The sequence below is a fragment of the Megalobrama amblycephala genome, linkage group LG18 (assembly GCF_018812025.1).
Source record: "Megalobrama amblycephala isolate DHTTF-2021 linkage group LG18, ASM1881202v1, whole genome shotgun sequence".
Lineage (NCBI taxonomy): Eukaryota > Metazoa > Chordata > Actinopteri > Cypriniformes > Xenocyprididae > Megalobrama > Megalobrama amblycephala.
In genome coordinates, this window is record NC_063061.1 from 4069545 (window position 1) to 4086028 (window position 16484).

The 16484-nt window shown below is 39.8% G+C and overlaps 1 protein-coding gene across 12 annotated transcripts in view; it reads right to left on the reverse strand.

The window, feature by feature from the left end:
- The window catches only part of LOC125252132 (protein NLRC3-like), a 236639-nt gene that overhangs the window by 5237 nt on the left and 214918 nt on the right, over positions 1-16484 (reverse strand). For 5 of the 12 annotated variants that reach the window (XM_048165179.1, XM_048165181.1, XM_048165178.1 and 2 more), the window contains one exon: positions 189-1913. In XM_048165179.1, coding sequence (XP_048021136.1) covers positions 189-1913 — 1725 coding nt within the window. Of the gene's footprint in view, positions 1-188; positions 1914-2111; positions 2196-3356; positions 3483-13634; positions 13749-15049; positions 15164-15426; positions 15524-16484 lie in introns of all 12 variants that reach the window. The other 7 variants (XM_048165182.1, XM_048165180.1, XM_048165188.1 and 4 more) reach the window with 7 other exon arrangements.

The window sequence follows — 16484 nt, forward strand, 5'->3', positions numbered from 1 at the left end:
GCTTTATGACGTGTCAGTCGAGATATGCAGCCTTACTAGGACACAGCCTCCATTTGAGAAGCACCCGCAAATTATGTACAATATCCCAGAAATCAGTCTGTGCCCCGTGATTTAAACACCTCTGATCTCTTTGTTTCTCTTTGTTCATAATGTTTTAGACTGTAATGATTGAACTCAGTGTTACTTACTGATCATTTCTGCCTCCAATTAATCTGTTCAGGTCAAACACCTTCATTGTCTTCTCTGAGGTCAACAACACAAAAACTACAGCTGACCACTGAGATGAGGAGAGTTTCACATCACGTAATCCTCCATAAGTATGAGGTTGAGCTTCGTTCACTAGTGAAAGATCACCCAGTTCATTCAGACAGTGAAACAGATTGATGTATTTATCTGGAGAGGGATTCTCACTGATCTTCTCTTTAATATAGTCAACTGTTTTCTCATTGTTGTGAGATCTGTTTCCTGTCTGTGTCATTAGTTCTTGTAAGAGACTCTGATTAGACTCCACTGACAGACCCAGAAGGAAACGAAGGAAAAGGTCCAGATGCCCATTTTTACTGTCTAAAGCCTCATCCACAGCTCTCTGATGGAGATCAGATAGTGAAACTTTGTCTCCATTAGTTGGTTTGGTAATCTGGTCAAACACATTGATGTTCTTGTTTATGAAGGAGAGATGCACATATAGAGCTGCTAGATGTTCCTGAATGCTCAGATGAACAAAGCAGAAGACTTTCCCCTGATACAAGCCCAACTCCTCTCTGAAGATCTGAGAGCACAATCCTGAGTACACTGATGCTTCTGTCACATCAATGCCACACTCTCTCAGGTCTTCCTCATAGAAGATCAGGTTTCCTTTCACAAGCTGCTGATAAGCCACTTTCCCCAGTTTGAGGATCATGTCTTCATCTTTCACGTTCTTCTCATAGTCCTTCTCATGTTTGATGTTGGTCTGAATGATCAGGAAGTGTGTGTACATTTGAGTGAGAGTCTTGGGGAGCTTTCTTTTCCATGATTTCCTCAACATCTTCTCTAGAACAGCAGCTGAGATCCAGCAGAACACTGGGATGTGACACATAATAAAGAGGCTCCTTGATGACTTCAGGTGTGAGATGATCCTGTCAGCCAGACTCTGATCACTGATTCTCTTCCTGAAGTATTCCTCCTTCTGTGGGTCACTGAATCCTCGTACCTCTGTCACTCGATGGACACACTCAGAGGGGACGAGATCAGCTGCTGCTGGTCTGGAGGTGATCCAGATGAGAGCAGAGGGAAGCAGATTCCCCACAATGAGGTTCATCAGCAGCTCGTCCACTGAGGCTGATTCAGTCACATCACACAACCTCACATCGCTCTGAAAATCCAGAGACAGACGACACTCATCCAGACCATCAAAGATGAACAACACTTTATATTTGTCACTGGATATTTCCATTTCTTTTGTTTCAGGGAAAAAGACATGAAGAAGATCTGAAAGACTGAGTGTTTTGTCTTTCATCAAGTTGAGCTCTCTGAAAGGAAGTGGAAATATGAGCTGGACGTCCTGATTCTCTTTCCCTTCAGCCCAGTCCAGGATGAACTTCTGCACAGAGACTGTTTTTCCAATGCCAGCGACTCCCTTTGTCAGCACAGTTCTGATGGGTTTGTCTTGTCCAGGTAAAGGTCTAAAGATATCACTGCATTTGATCGGTGTGTCCTCTGTTTCTGCTCTCCTGGACTGTGTCTCAATCTGTCTCACCTCATGCTCATTACTGATCTCTCCACTTTCACTCTCTGTGATGTAGAGCTCTGTGTAGATCTCATTCAGGAGTGTTGGGTTTCCCTGCTTTGATATTCCCTCATACAAACACTCAAACTTCTTCCTCAGATTTGATCTCAATGTGTTGAGGACTTCAGCAGGTTTAGAGTCATGGCTGTAAGATTAAAATATCACATTATTACACAAGTTAAAGTAAACAGCCATAAATCACAAAAACTGATTTTTTGTTTCCTGCATTAGGGTTTCAAAGATCATCATTAGGTTTCAAATGTTTCAGTGATTAATCATATGTTTGAGTGATGTGTGATGTGATGAGCACCTAAAATTAAACAATAAAAGTCCTACATTTTACCTGAAACCAGGATTCATGCTTTCATTAAAGTCTTGTGGTTGAATCACAGTTTTGTTTTTAACTGGTCTGGACTGAAGATTTGACCTTAAATCAGAATGAAGAGGGTAAAGAATCAGACACACTGATATTGATGTAATTGTGTCATTAACTGAGTAACAGAGCAACAGCTTTTACAGTGTGTGAATGTGTTACAGTTTTTCTCAATTGCTTTGGCACATTTTTTGAAACATGTTTAACATTCTTCAGATGTCAAGTTCAATTGTCAACAACAATCACAACTCTATTGCATGTCTGCAAATGCAGTAACTCACCCAAAACATTTAATTCATGCTTCAAAACCTAGTTATTTTATCAGTAAATGCCACCAAAATAAAAAGTGCCTTTGTCATTGTGTGAGCCGCTCTGGTCAAAATGTTGTTTCAACATTTTTTTTTTAACATAACGAATATTTTTATAGACAAATTTCATGTTTTTTTTTTCAATTTTTTTGTTGACTGACTGCTTTCTGTACTATTCAAGAAAATCAGTTTTGTCTAGCTTACATGTAACAGATTTTCTACAGAAATAAATGTACTGTATAAATACAAATACATTTAAACAGTGCTGCTGTAGCTGATGTTTAGGTTCAAAATGGTAGTGATATACAGTATATATACAAACTTTGCAAACTTTGATTTCTGTTTCATTACAACAACAGGCCATTTGCCAATTTAGCAGACATTACAATCATTCCATGTCATAAATATTTATGAATATACGTGCATGTCTGACAGATTTTAAAAACGGTATGGATCATTTTGCATGTGATCACTGCGCATTACTTTACGGAGAGCTTATGACCTACTAACTACATTCTGCCTTAAGAACAAATAATGCACAGAATAAAGTACAGAGTTAGTTACAAACTAGATAGCAGTTCCTAAGCCTCTAGTGTGGACTTTACGTTTCAATTTAAGTAAGAACTTACGAATGGCTGGAGCGACCCTTCCCAAGAAACTAACTGTTCAGAGATCTGAAATTATTGTTTTGAGAACAAATGGTCCAATTCGAGAATTGAGTCAAAGCGATCGAGAAAAATGAACAATACAATATATAGAGCTTTGCACAAGGGAGCAATGATAATCATTAATAGACTGAAACTTGCAGGAATTTTGGTTCAAATCCAGATCATTAAATGGCTGTATATTAATAACAATTTCACAAAAATCAAATACTATAAGCATAACTTTTGTATAAATGATATACCTGAGATCAGGCCGTTTGTCTCCACTCTTTAACTCTGGTGGCTTCTCCATAGAGCAGTTACTCTTCACAGACACACAGCTGGACTCTGGGTTTGAGCTCTTCTGCTGGACTGAACTGGTTTTAAAACTAAGAAAAATAAAAAGCATACAGACTTACAGATATATGTTGTGCACTTTTACTGGAATCTTCTGTCTTAGGAAAGACCAGGGAGTGTTGCAACACTTTAGCTTTGATGTCTGTAACTCAGTGTTTTGCCTCAAACTTACCCACTCCCGGGGTAAGTTGTAACAGTACAGAAGACTGTGTAAACTGTGTGCAGTAATTAATTGTAGTTTTCAAACTTTTTTATATATAATTTTGTGTCCCTCCCCTACCACACTCCCACTTTAAATCAAAACTGTTAATATTAGGAATTCAAAACAAACAAATTGAAAACAACTATAGAATTATAATATTATGTCACATGACTCTTTTCAATGGCACAATGGCGGCTCAACTTTAAGAGACCAATGTTTTATTGACCTTTAAAGATGGTGGAAAGAGCAAAAGCTTGAGTTATCATTTCGTCTGTGTCCATTGCAAATCATGCCGTTTTTACTTCCTTTTCAGCCTAAGCTTTTCCGGGTCAGTATGTCTACCTTGGGTTGTTTCGTCAAGTGTATAGTGTAAAGGCAGATATCGGATATGAGTCGCTTTTTAAAGATGATGTAAGCTGGTCGTCAACAAATCAGATACAGTCAACAAAATGTAATTGGGCATCAAGAGTAAATACGGTCTAATAGTTTAAACTGAAACACATTATGACAGCAGTAAAGGAGAGGGAAAGGAACGTGCACTGGATTTATAACATAAGACAAAACCAGAGCATCACTACAAAACAGAATGCGGCACAATTTTATCTCGATTATCATGTTTTCATAATCAGTGAAAGCCTAAATCGAAAATAAAATGATTAATTGCAGAGCTCTAACCCCAAACGTGTGTGTGTATGTGTGTGTGTGTGTGTGTGTATATATTAGTCACTCAAACAGTTACAACAAATTTATATTTTCCCATATTGAAAGTAGTTTTATAACACTCTCCATCTGGTCATACATGATATTTCTATTTGTCCTCTTTTTGAAGATGTAAGACTAATGCAGATATTTAAACAAGATAACAAGCGGATTCAGATGATACCAGGTCTGTCATTTAACATTGACTCAAATCGAAAGTTCTTCTTGTTGACCAGTTGTAGCTTTGAAAGCCAGAGCGAGGAGCTTGTTGTGGCATTGAGTTCTTGCAGGTGTTCTGGACTGTTTGGTGCCACAAGTAGCTTTTGTTAGAGTTTACGTATTTTCATGAGTTCACACTTGCATATAATCAGATAGAGTAAAGGTTATGTGCTCCGAGCTCTGAATTTGGCCCGAACCCTGAGTGCTCCCATTTTGGGATAGGAATAGTTAGGAGTGAGGAGATGGGGTGGAGGAGGGATTCTGGAAACTGTGGTGGGACAGAGGTAATTCTGCTGAATATATACCTTCTGCTGCGCTAATTGAGTTGATTAACTGAACATGCTCCTCCTTTGTTAATAAAACATCATTAATTTGTTCTCTCTGGTGACTCAAGAATTGCACTTCCTTATTTAACAGATACTGGGCCTCATTTATCAATCTAACGTAGAAATTAGCGCAGATCAGAGTGCAGAAATCCTCTTACAACAGGGTTCACGTGTGATTCATGAAACATTCGCATGCTGCCAATCACACTGAATGACTGATCGTACGTTGATGCATGTGGCGGCGGAAAACAATCCTCATTTAAATATCATGGCCCAAATGTCAGAAGCAATTCTTCACCAGATTTACTGCTGCACGCAAGTCACGCTGACTCAAAAACACAAACTAAGATTTGATCGTAGCCATCACTCACGTTTATCACGTTCTCTTGCCCCAGATAATGCCACTGTTTTTGGTCAATGATCATTGTTAACCATTGGTGCTGCTGTGAATGTAGTTGAAGATTTATAGGCTTTGATTTCTTTAGAATTTTAGATTTATTTTAAGCAAATTTGTAGGGAGGTGGGTGCCTTTTTTGTTTGAAATTGCTTTTCTCCTGGTTATTTGTAGTCAGGAAGATAGGCAAGTTCATTTGTTATTTATTTTCTTTTTGGTTATGTATAGGTAAGTTATGATTAAACCTGAGTTAGAAATGTTTTGTTTGTTATGTTGGCCTTTGCCCCCTCCTGAAGCTTATGTTTTTCCCCTTATCTTTTACATTTGATGTAATAAATATCATCTAAGAATCATTGGTTTTGGATGTGTGTTGCTGGGGTGGGAGACAAGAGGTTCCTGTGCTCTCTCTCTCCAAAATTTTGTTACTGCCATGCCATTTCCCCTAGACTAAAACGGGCTGGCATGTAACAAGTGGGGGCTCGTCCTTTCAAGTGAAAGTTTACCGTGGCGTTAATTGTAAGTATCTGCTCATTTTCTTTTGTTCTGTTTGGCTGTTTTCTTTTTGGTAAGAGGAGAAAGCTCCTGTGGTACTGAGAATTATGGAATTTGATTTGATTTCATTTACCCTTTCTCCTACCATAGAAGTTTTTGAGCGCTGCAGGAAGGCAGATTTGTTGGTAATTGCAGACTTCTTTAATGTTGAGGTTCCTAGGCAGTCTACCAAACAAGTTATTAAAGATCACTTGCGAGAAAAGCTGATTGATGATGGAATTTTGCCAGATTACTCTGCCATCAGTGCTGAGGAACAACCTGGGCTTGCAGCAGAAGCTGTGTAAAGTGGGGTTCTTCCTGGTCTGGCGACTGAGTCTCTGGGTGAGTCTATGTTAGCTGTCAAGTTGAAGGAGTTGGACCTTCTTATAAAAAAGCAGGAGTGTGAGGGTCAAAAGATCAGGCTTCGTGCTATAGAGGCACAAGCAGGATAGGGATATTAGGATGCGTCAGTTAGATTTGCGTGCTCAGGAATTAAATCAAAAACCAGTTCCTATGCCTCGTTCAAGATTACCCTCTATGATATCTCCTGCAACTTCACCTACCGCTGTTGTACCTCAAAGTGCTGCTTTGTCTTCTGTCGTTTCACCTGCTGCTATTATACCTCAAAGTACTGATAATGCAACTTCTGAGCCTGATTTTGATGTTGGCAAGTATCTTAAACTCGTACCCCCGTTTAGAGAGGCAGAAGTGGATTCGTACTTTGTTGCCTTTGAACGGGTGGCTATGAAATTACGGTGGCCAAAAGATGTGTGGGCTCTTTTGTTGCAGTGCAGTCTTTCTGGTAAAGCGCAAGAGGTTTGCTCCGCCTTACCAATAGAACAGTCTCTTGACTATGATGTAGTAAAATCTGCCGTTCTACGAGCGTTCGAGTTGGTGCCTGAGGCATACCGACAAAAATTTAGATCACATGTGAAAACAGCCAGACAGACATTTGTTGAATTTGCGAGGGAGAAGAAAACCCTTTTCGGGAGGTGGTGTCTCTCCAGCAAGATTATGACTCTTGATCAGCTTCAAGAGTTTATCTTGCTGGAGGACTTTAAAAGTTGTATTTCCGGAAAATGTTGTTGTCCATTTAAATGAGCAGAAAGTTGCGAAAACCTTTCCGACGCCGCCGGTTTTGGCTGACGAGTTTGTGTTGACTCATCGGAATGTGTTTCCCCCTGCACGTCGTGTTAATGTATCCCCTGCCGTTTGCGAAGTATCTGATAGGGAAGCGACACGTGTTTTCTCACGCAATGGCAAAGGTGAGGCCCATTTGAGTGTCCATTGTAAAAATGCCTCCGGTGATAAGCAAGCTTGCTTTTATTGTTTTGATACCAGTCATTTAATTTCTGACTGTAAAGCATGGAAGCAAAAGAATTCTGCTTCCAAATCTAAAAGTGTTGCACTCGTACACCCCGTGTCTAAAGAGAATCATACAACCGCTCCTTCCTATCAGCCTTTCCTCCTGACTGGCTCAGTGTCTCACTCAATTGATTCTGAGTGTAAACCTGTCACCATTTTGAGAGACACTGGGTCAGTTCAGTCATTTATTTTAGAGGAGTTATTGCCCCGGTCTATTGAGACTTACTCCGGTACAGACGTGCTTATACGTGGAATTGGAATGCAGTGTATAAATGTTCCTCTTCATAATGTGTACTTGAAATCGGAACTCGTTACAGGTACTGTAACACTTGGTGTACGTTCTCAGTTACCTGTCGAGGGGGTGGGCGTTATCTTGGGAAATGACCTCGCAGGGGGCGAAGTTTTTCCCTGTCCAATTGTGGTTCGTAACCCTACCATGAGTGAGAAACCCGACTTGGCACGTCAATTTCCTGCAGCTTTTCCTGCATGTGTTGTGACCCATGCTCAATCGTCTAAATTCAGAGACATGGTAGATCTCTCTGAATCATTTTTTGCGGTACCTGATGAGTTAGTGGAAGCTGAGATACCAGTAGAGTCAGAACTTCGCCCTAACTGTGAGAGTGCAGTTACATTTCCTTTAAAGATTGGTAAGGAGCAATTGGTTGCTGCACAGAAATCAGACCCCTCATTGGTACATTGCATAGAAGTTGCTGTTCCCCTGTGTCAAGTGTCTAATGCTAAGGTAGCTTACTTTTGGGAAGATGCGGTACTCATGCGTAAGTGGAGGCGTGAGGCTCATGAGGATTCACAAGAATCGCCCCAAATTGTATTGCCAACTGATTACCGAGGGCAGGTATTGCACTTGGCTCACGAACATGTGTTATCAGGACACATGGGTGTCACAAAAACCTTTCGTCGAGTTTCACGGTACTTTTATTGGCCCGGATTAAAATCTGATGTATCTGACTTTTGTAGATCTTGTCCTGTATGTCAACTGGCGGGAAAGCCCAATAAAAAGATACCAGTCGCACCTCTGCAGCCAATACCGGTTATGAAAGAGCCTTTTGAGCGCTTGCTTGTTGACTGTGTGGGACCAGTACCCAAATCCAAGTCAGGACACGAATACATTCTAACAATAATGTGTACCGCAACACGTTTCCCAGAGGCGATTCCTTTACGCTCGATTAAAGCCAAAGTCGTCATTAAGGAATTAGTGAAGTTCTGCACTACCTTTGGTCTACCCCGTGTTGTACAAACTGACCAAGGGTCAAACTTTACATCCAAGACATTCACACAGGCTCTTGTTGAGTTGGGGTTAAACATCAACTTTCAAGCGCCTCCCACCCTGAGTCACAGGGGGCGCTTGAAAGATTTCATCAAACCCTTAAATCAATGTTGCGCTCCTACTGTATAGCCAATGGGAAAGATTGGGCTGAGGGTCTTCCTTACCTTATGTTTGCTGCCCGTGAAGCAGAGCAAGAGAGTCTTGGGTTTAGTCCAGCTGATCTTGTTTTCGGCCACACTGTGCGTGGTCCTTTGAAGCTATTAAGTGAACAATTATTAGCGAAAGACTCTCTGCCTGTGACAGTAATTGACTATGTTAGCACTATTCGTGAACGATTGCATAAGGCCAGCAAACTTGCTAGAGAACATTTGGTTGCAGCTCAGTTAAAAATGAAGACCCATTACGATAAAAGAAGTGTGAATCGTAGTTTTCAACCGGGTGACAGTGTCCTTGTCTTCTTACCCGATCCAGGTTCTGTGTTTCGAGCTAAATTTTCGGGTCCCTATGAAGTCAAAGAAAAGCTCAGTGACACCAATTATGTCATTCATACTCCTAACTACAGACGCAAGACCCGCCTATGCCACATAAATATGTTGAAGCGGTTTATTAAACGTGGTGAGAAGCCTGCTTCCTCCTCTGTTTCACCTGTTGCTGTGGTCACTGCTAGTGTAATACCAGAGGATGAACCAGTTGAAAAGGGTGTAGAAATCGCAGCTAAACGCCTTCAAAACTCTGTCATATTGAATGACTTGCCGAGCTTTCTTGTACATCTGACAAGAGAACAGAGTGACCAGATTATTAGGTTGGTTCGTGACTACCCCTCACTCTTTTCTGATGTGCCTGGCAGAACGACCATGTTAGAACATGACATTGATGTAGGTGAATCTCAGCCAGTCAAGCAACATCCTTATAGAGTAAACCCTAAGAAGCGTGAGATAATGGGATCTGAGGTTGAGTACATGTTGCAGCATGGACTAGCGGTGCATAGTCAGAGTCCATGGAGTTCGCCCTGTTTATTAGTGCCTAAATCTGACGGCTCCTATCGCTTCTGTACTGATTATCGTAAGGTTAACTCCTTAACAAAACCTGACTCATTTCCTTTGCCTCGGCTCGAGGACTGTGTTGACAGAGTAGGCTCAGCCAGATATGTCACAAAATTAGACCTGTTAAAGGGTTATTGGCAAGTGCCCCTAACTCCACGTGCATCTGAGATATCTGCATTTGTCACTCCTGAACACCTTTCTACAATATCAGGTCTTAGCTTTTGGAATGCGAAATGCACCTGCCACCTTCCAGCGTCTTATGCAGGTGGTCTTGTCAGGAGTGCCGAATTGCAATGCCTATCTAGATGATGTAGTAATTTATTCAAAAACCTGGGAAGATCATGTAAAGTCTTTGGAGTTAGTGTTCAGCCGCCTGGCTGCTGCCTCTCTAACCTTGAATCTTGCCAAATGTGAGATAGGTTACCACAGCTGTGGTAACCTATCTGGGAAAACAAGTTGGCCAGGGTTGCGTTAAGCCAGTTGAGGCCAAGGTTACTGCCATACTAAAGTTTCCTACACCCCGTAACAAGCATGAACTACGCAGATTTTTGGGTATGAGTGGGTATTACCGGGGTTTTTGTTGTAATTTTTCTACTGTTGTGTCATCTCTTACTGACCTCCTCAGTACTACCAAGAGTTTTAAGTGGAGCACCGAGTGTGATAATGCTTTTAAAGCCGCAAAAGATCTCCTTTGCCATGCCCCAGTGTTGTCTGCACCTAATTTTGATTTGCCTTTCAAACTCCAAATAGATGCCAGTGCTACCGGTGCTGGAGCAGTCCTGCTGCAGGAGGATTCCTGTGGTATCGATCACCCCATCTGCTACTTCTCAAAGAAGTTCTCAAAATGCCAACAACGCTTATAGCACGATTGAGAAGGAGGCACTTGCCTTGCTTCTAGCTCCCCAGCATTTTGAGGTTTATTTGGGAAGTAGTGCCATGCCTATCGATGTGTATACTGACCATAACCCGTTGATCTTTCTCTCCCGCATGTCCAACTCCAATCAACGTTTGATGCGCTGGGCTTTAATTGTCCAGGAGTATAACCTTAACCTCAAGCACATCCGTGGTAAAGAGAATGTGGTGGCGGATGCACTTTCCAGGACTGCAGATGCAGAGATTTAAGTGGGTTGGTTAAAACAACTGAGTTGAGATGCAGTAGGCTTGTTGCACTACTATTAGAGTTTTGTGAGTTGCTTGTTTTTACAATCTAGGGGTTGTAAAATTTAACGGTGGGAGTGTTACGTCTGGAGACTTTATTTTATTTAATTGCTTTGTGTGCTTTTGTGATTGTTTCTCTTTTTGTTTTTCCTACATGTCCACAACTACCTTGCTGAGGAAGGTAATTGGGTACACCTGTGGCTGATTTGCTGCCCATTCACCTCAGAGCCACTGATTGGCTGCAACCAAGAGAAAGCCAGCATATAAAGCCAGCACTGTCTCACAACAAGCTGAGAGGGATGCAGATGGTTGCTTGCCTGCCACATGACTTCTTTTCTCTTGCCCCAGATAATGCCACTGTTTTTGGTCAATGATCATTGTTAACACTCTGAGGTCTGAGGGTATCGCCGGCGATACCACCGTGTTTTTTTCTTATCAGTGTGAAAGAGACTCAAAATACTCCATCAATGTTGCACATACAATTAAGAGTTATACACCATTTTAATCTGTGGAATATCTTCTTTCATTTGTGTACACTCAGAGTAAAAACAAAATGTTGTGCTTTTTGCAAAATAAAGAAAACTAACATGATGCATGATCTCTTGTCTCCCTCTGAACGAAGTCCAATCTGATAGTTCTTAGAAAATGAATTGTAACTTAGTGAATACTAATGACAAAAAAATTACACTTATGTCTAAAAAAACGTTAAGATGTCAGGTTTTAAAACATATAAGTCAAATCGAAAACAAACCTTCTGTGTTTATGTAATCTGTATGAAAAGAGAGCCATGTGAGAAGTATGTGATTCAGCTCATTATCCGCTAATGCGGCCACGCCCACGGAGCGAGCGCTATTCAGACGCAAATTCAGTCAATACATGCATTCGTCATCTCAATCGTGTATTTATTGTCTTCAAAAGTGTTTTGAATAGCCATTTAGCGATCTCTTGCCTCTGTTAGTTCCTTGATTGTCACATGATATGCCTCTTCTTTTACTGAGGAATTTGTGGACAAAAGGGGCAGAGCGCCCTCCGGCTGCAAGTATGTATGATGAAAACACAGTATCCAGCACTCATAGTAATGACAATAAATATAGAATAATAAATATTACTCCTCTGTATAGAAAATTGATATAAACATATGAGAATCCATCAATATTTCTCCAAATGTGTATGCTTTTAAGCATATTAAGAAATTATGGTCAATATAAGATTTTAAGAGTCAAAATGTGAAGCTTGAGTCTTAGATCTTTTTAATGATGTATAGTTTGTCAACTGCACATCAACATTTAGGCTCTATAATATAACAAATATAGTAGCCTATATGAAATGCCCTAGAGGTAGGAATGTTCAGACGCTTTGCATCACAGAAATACATTATATTTTAAAGTATAATAAAATAGAAAACCATTATTTGGTTAGAGACTTGAGACTTCTTTTAAAAACATTATAATGGCAATGTGTTCAATCTTTTGACTGGTAGTGTAATTTAACATAGGCCTATACAAAATTTTCTTCATATCATGTGCAATAATACGTGCATGCATGAGATCACAAAAATCATGTTTTTTTTTTTTTGTCCTAATCCTGTTTAATCCTGTTATTAGCATGATCACAGAGGGTTTTTTCACAGCCTACCTGACTGAAAGGCCTCATTAATATGCAAGTCATTTCGGGTCATTATTATTCAATTATTTTGTCTTCTCAGGTGAGAATCACCCATTATACATGAGGATTCACGCCTCCATGCACACTGTGTTTCTTGACCAAAAGTGTCTTAGAAAATTTAAATCTCTCTATTGTTTTATATGAAGGAGTAGGAAGGATAATTTTTACTTCATACTGAAGCAAAAACTCTAGTCTACAACCTCCAATACCCAGAATCCTTGTGAACACAGTTTTAATATATTTTTTTTTGGCCTTATTTCAGTGACTTAAGTTTTTTGTTTTTTCAATAACCACGCATAAATGTTATTCCTTCAAAAACACAAACATGTACATACATGTTCCTCACATATTATTGTAGCTTAGTTTGTGCTGAATACAGTGTAATGACACTTTTGTCATTAATATGTTTATGAACAACTGAAAAAAGCACAAATGTCAGGGCATGTCAAAACTTCTCCAGGGCCCCAAAAATCCTCAGACCCCTGAGGGTTAACCATTGGTGCTGCTGTGAATGTAGTTGAAGATTTATAGGCTTTGATTTCTTTAGAATTTAAGATTTATTTTAAGCAAATTTGTAGGGAGGTGGGTGCCTTTTTTGTTTGAAATTGCTTTTCTCCTGGTTATTTGTAGTCAGGAAGATAGGCAAGTTCATTTGTTATTTATTTTCTTTTTGGTTATGTATAGGTAAGTTATGATTTAATCTGAGTTAGAAATGTTTTGTTTGTTATGTTGGCCTTTGCCCCCTTCTGAAGCTTATGTTTTTCCTCTTATCTTTTACATTTGATGTAATAAATATCATCTAAGAATCATTGGTTTTGGATGTGTGTTGCTGGGGTGGGAGACAAGAGGTTCCTGTGCTCTCTCTCTCCAAAATGTTGTTACTGCCATGCCATTTCCCCTAGACTAAAACGGGCTGGCATGTAACAATATTGATAAAGCCAAATTTTGACCGTACACCCATTTTTCATAAATCAGGTCCATTGTCTTTAAATCTTTGTGCATCCATGAGATGTTCAACAGTAGAGTTGTAATTTGTGGCATAAACCAACTTTTCGTAATGTACTCTTGGTGTGAAACATCAAGTTCTGACCAGACACCGTGTCGCTTTCAGCAAATCTGAACCAGCAGTTAGAAACTTTTACACCTACTGCATTATATAAAGAGGGCTAAAAATCTCAGCTTACATTAACTTGATGTCATTGCTAGTATTAGACTGACTGACTTTGATCAAACTTGCTTATAATTCATAAATCTAATACTATAAGCACATCTTTTATTGAAATGTTATTCTGAGTACCTGAGATCAGGCCGTTTGTCTCCACTCTTTAACTTTGGTGGGTTATCCATAGATCTGTCACTCTTCACAGACACACAGCTGGACTCTGGGTTTGAGCTCTTCTGCTGGACTGAACTGGAACAGAGAATACATTCAGTTTAATCCTGATCCAATATGATCAGAGCCATTAAGTCTCTTGTGTGTGTGGCATTACAGGTAAGATGGGCATGTCTTTCTGAATATCTAGGGCGGGCATTCATTTGCGTCATTGATTATTATCGTCTATAAAAGCCATTGGCTTATGTACCTGGGCAGGCGTCATTTCCCGGAAGTGGTTTGGCTTTTGTTGTCCTGCTGAACGTGATTGTGGGTCGGTAAAGGTGGGTTAATCCAGCTTTTGATGCATTGCATTTGCTTGTTTTTAATTCAGTATGTGTTAGTTTACTTGCGTTTGCATTTGGTCTGCGCGTTGCTAGGAGAGCGGCTGTGCGTACGGTCAATTCTATGTTTGGCGTTTTGCCGCGGCTGCCCTGTTCGGATGATGAATGTGACTGCATCTGTCCTCCTCCAGGTATGCGGTGGATTTTTATCATGTTTATCAGTCGTGGAAGTGCTGCGAATCGCAATGTGTTTTCATTTCAGTTAATGTTTTCGTACGGGCGTCGGCTGTTGCATACAGGCTGTGTATTTAATCTTCTGGCCTCATCCAGTTCCCGCAGTACTCGTTTGGTAAGTGGCAGTTTATTTTCTTTTTTTTAATTCTATTTTATAGATCGTTGCAAGTAAATTGTACCTCTTTTGGTTGCGCATATTGCAGTGTTGATAATATCCTCGCAGTGGCGTCACCGCTGTCTCGTTCTAGGTCAAACTTTGAGTCTCTGTGTGCGTTGGGTCACGGTCGTGTTGTTGGACCCATGCCAACGGATTTTGTTTTTTTGTGTTTATGTTTTGTTTTTTAAAGTTGAGTCTTTGTTTTGCGTTTTTGTTTTTGTAAACTCTTTTTTTTCTATTCATCTTTCCAAATCAGTCTGATTTATTTTGTGTATAAGCTATTTCGCTTCCCTTTTTGTAGTTTCTGTTAATCTTTTTGTATTTAATTTGTTTTTGTATTGAGTTTTTTTGTATTTGAGTCTAACGTTTAAACTGACAAGAGTTAAAAACACATGCATATGATATATTTTTATGATGACGTGGTTCTGACCCGGCCGTCCACTGACATTTCCATCATCTTTCCTGGAGCAAATTTCACAGACAGCGCAGGACTCGGTTGCACTCGGAAATATTTTTTAAATCCCAAATGCTCGAGTCCTAGTAAAAATGCATCCGAGTCTGTGACAAATGCAAGTCTGAGTCCGAAAACCCCGACACTAAAACCTTCCCTATATTCTAATACAAAATCTATTACTATAAGCACATCTTTTATTGAAATGATATACCTGAGATCAGGCCGTTTGTCTCCACTCTTTAACTTTGGTGGGTTATCCATAGACCAGTCACTCTTCACAGACACACAGCTGGACTCTGGGTTTGATCTCTTCTGCTGGACTGAACTGGAACAGAGAACACATTCAGTTTAATCCTGTAGATTACTGTGTTCATTCTTTATGATAGGAAATATATTAATATAAACTTTCATTTTTTCATCAAAAAGCACTTTGAGGAAACTTTATGTTCTTTTTAATATTTCATTTTAGTTTTAGAACAAAAACACATGCAGAAACAGGCAATAATATATATGTAAAATATTTCTGTGATCTGTGAGATCTTTTTCCTGTGATTTAACACAATATTTATCAGTGTTTGTTGAAAGTACCTGCATCCTGGAGAAAAATCTCCATCTCTGGATCCTTGTGAATCAGCCATGATGAAGCTGCAGGAGAATCTGATGAGTTTGATCTCCTCCACTGATTCTGAATGAAAAAAACATTCAGACACAAAATTAAATGATTAAAATAATTAACCTTCAGAATTCAGCTGAACATATCTCGAGTGTGGAAGAAGGAGAATCATGTGACTGTGTTAACTCAAGCTCAGTCATGTTCACACAAATGCTGTTAAACTTCTGAAGAATCACAGACATCACCAAACACAAAAGAAACCTTGAAGTGAAAGAAACCCTTTATTAAAGATTTTATATCAAACAATCACTTAAAATGTCCTCCAGAGATTTCTATTAATATGAGGAAGACACCACACCTGAACACTCACCTCAATCAAACTTTTACAAGATACAGCTTCTCAAATCCTCCAGCTTTAACATCATAAAGATACACAGAAATTCCTGCTTAAACTATTTCCTTCCTTGTTCACACACACAAAAAGAATTGAATCGTTGTTGTTCTCCACCCACGGTTCGGCACACACTTGCACCGCGGTTCATCTTAAATCTGACGACGCATCTATAATATGGTTTGTTGAAAGTAGCAACATGTAAAACAGACAGACAGAGTTCAGATTCAGTCGATGGATACGCATTCTGGCTTCCCAGTACATTACAACAACACGATCAAAAACCATGGAAAAACAGTCACTCTTTGTAAACTTTGATCAATGCGAGTGCCGTATGCTCAAATTTGACCCGTCATTTACGCCGTCATCACCCAGGTGTTGATAGCGCACGAGCGCAGATGAGACCTGAACCGCACACATTGCTATCTGTGATTAAACTAACCTCATTTAAACCTTGCTAATTTAAACATTCAAGAGCAAGACGTGAACGAGAACTCGAGGACAGAAAGCTGCGTCTTACAGACACAAATACTGAGACAGCAAATACTGAGTCTTTTTCACATCTTAAGCTTAAAAGGACAAATTCACACAAAAATTGTCAACATGCCGTCTTGTCGAGTATCCTAGCAAGCAAACAGTTAT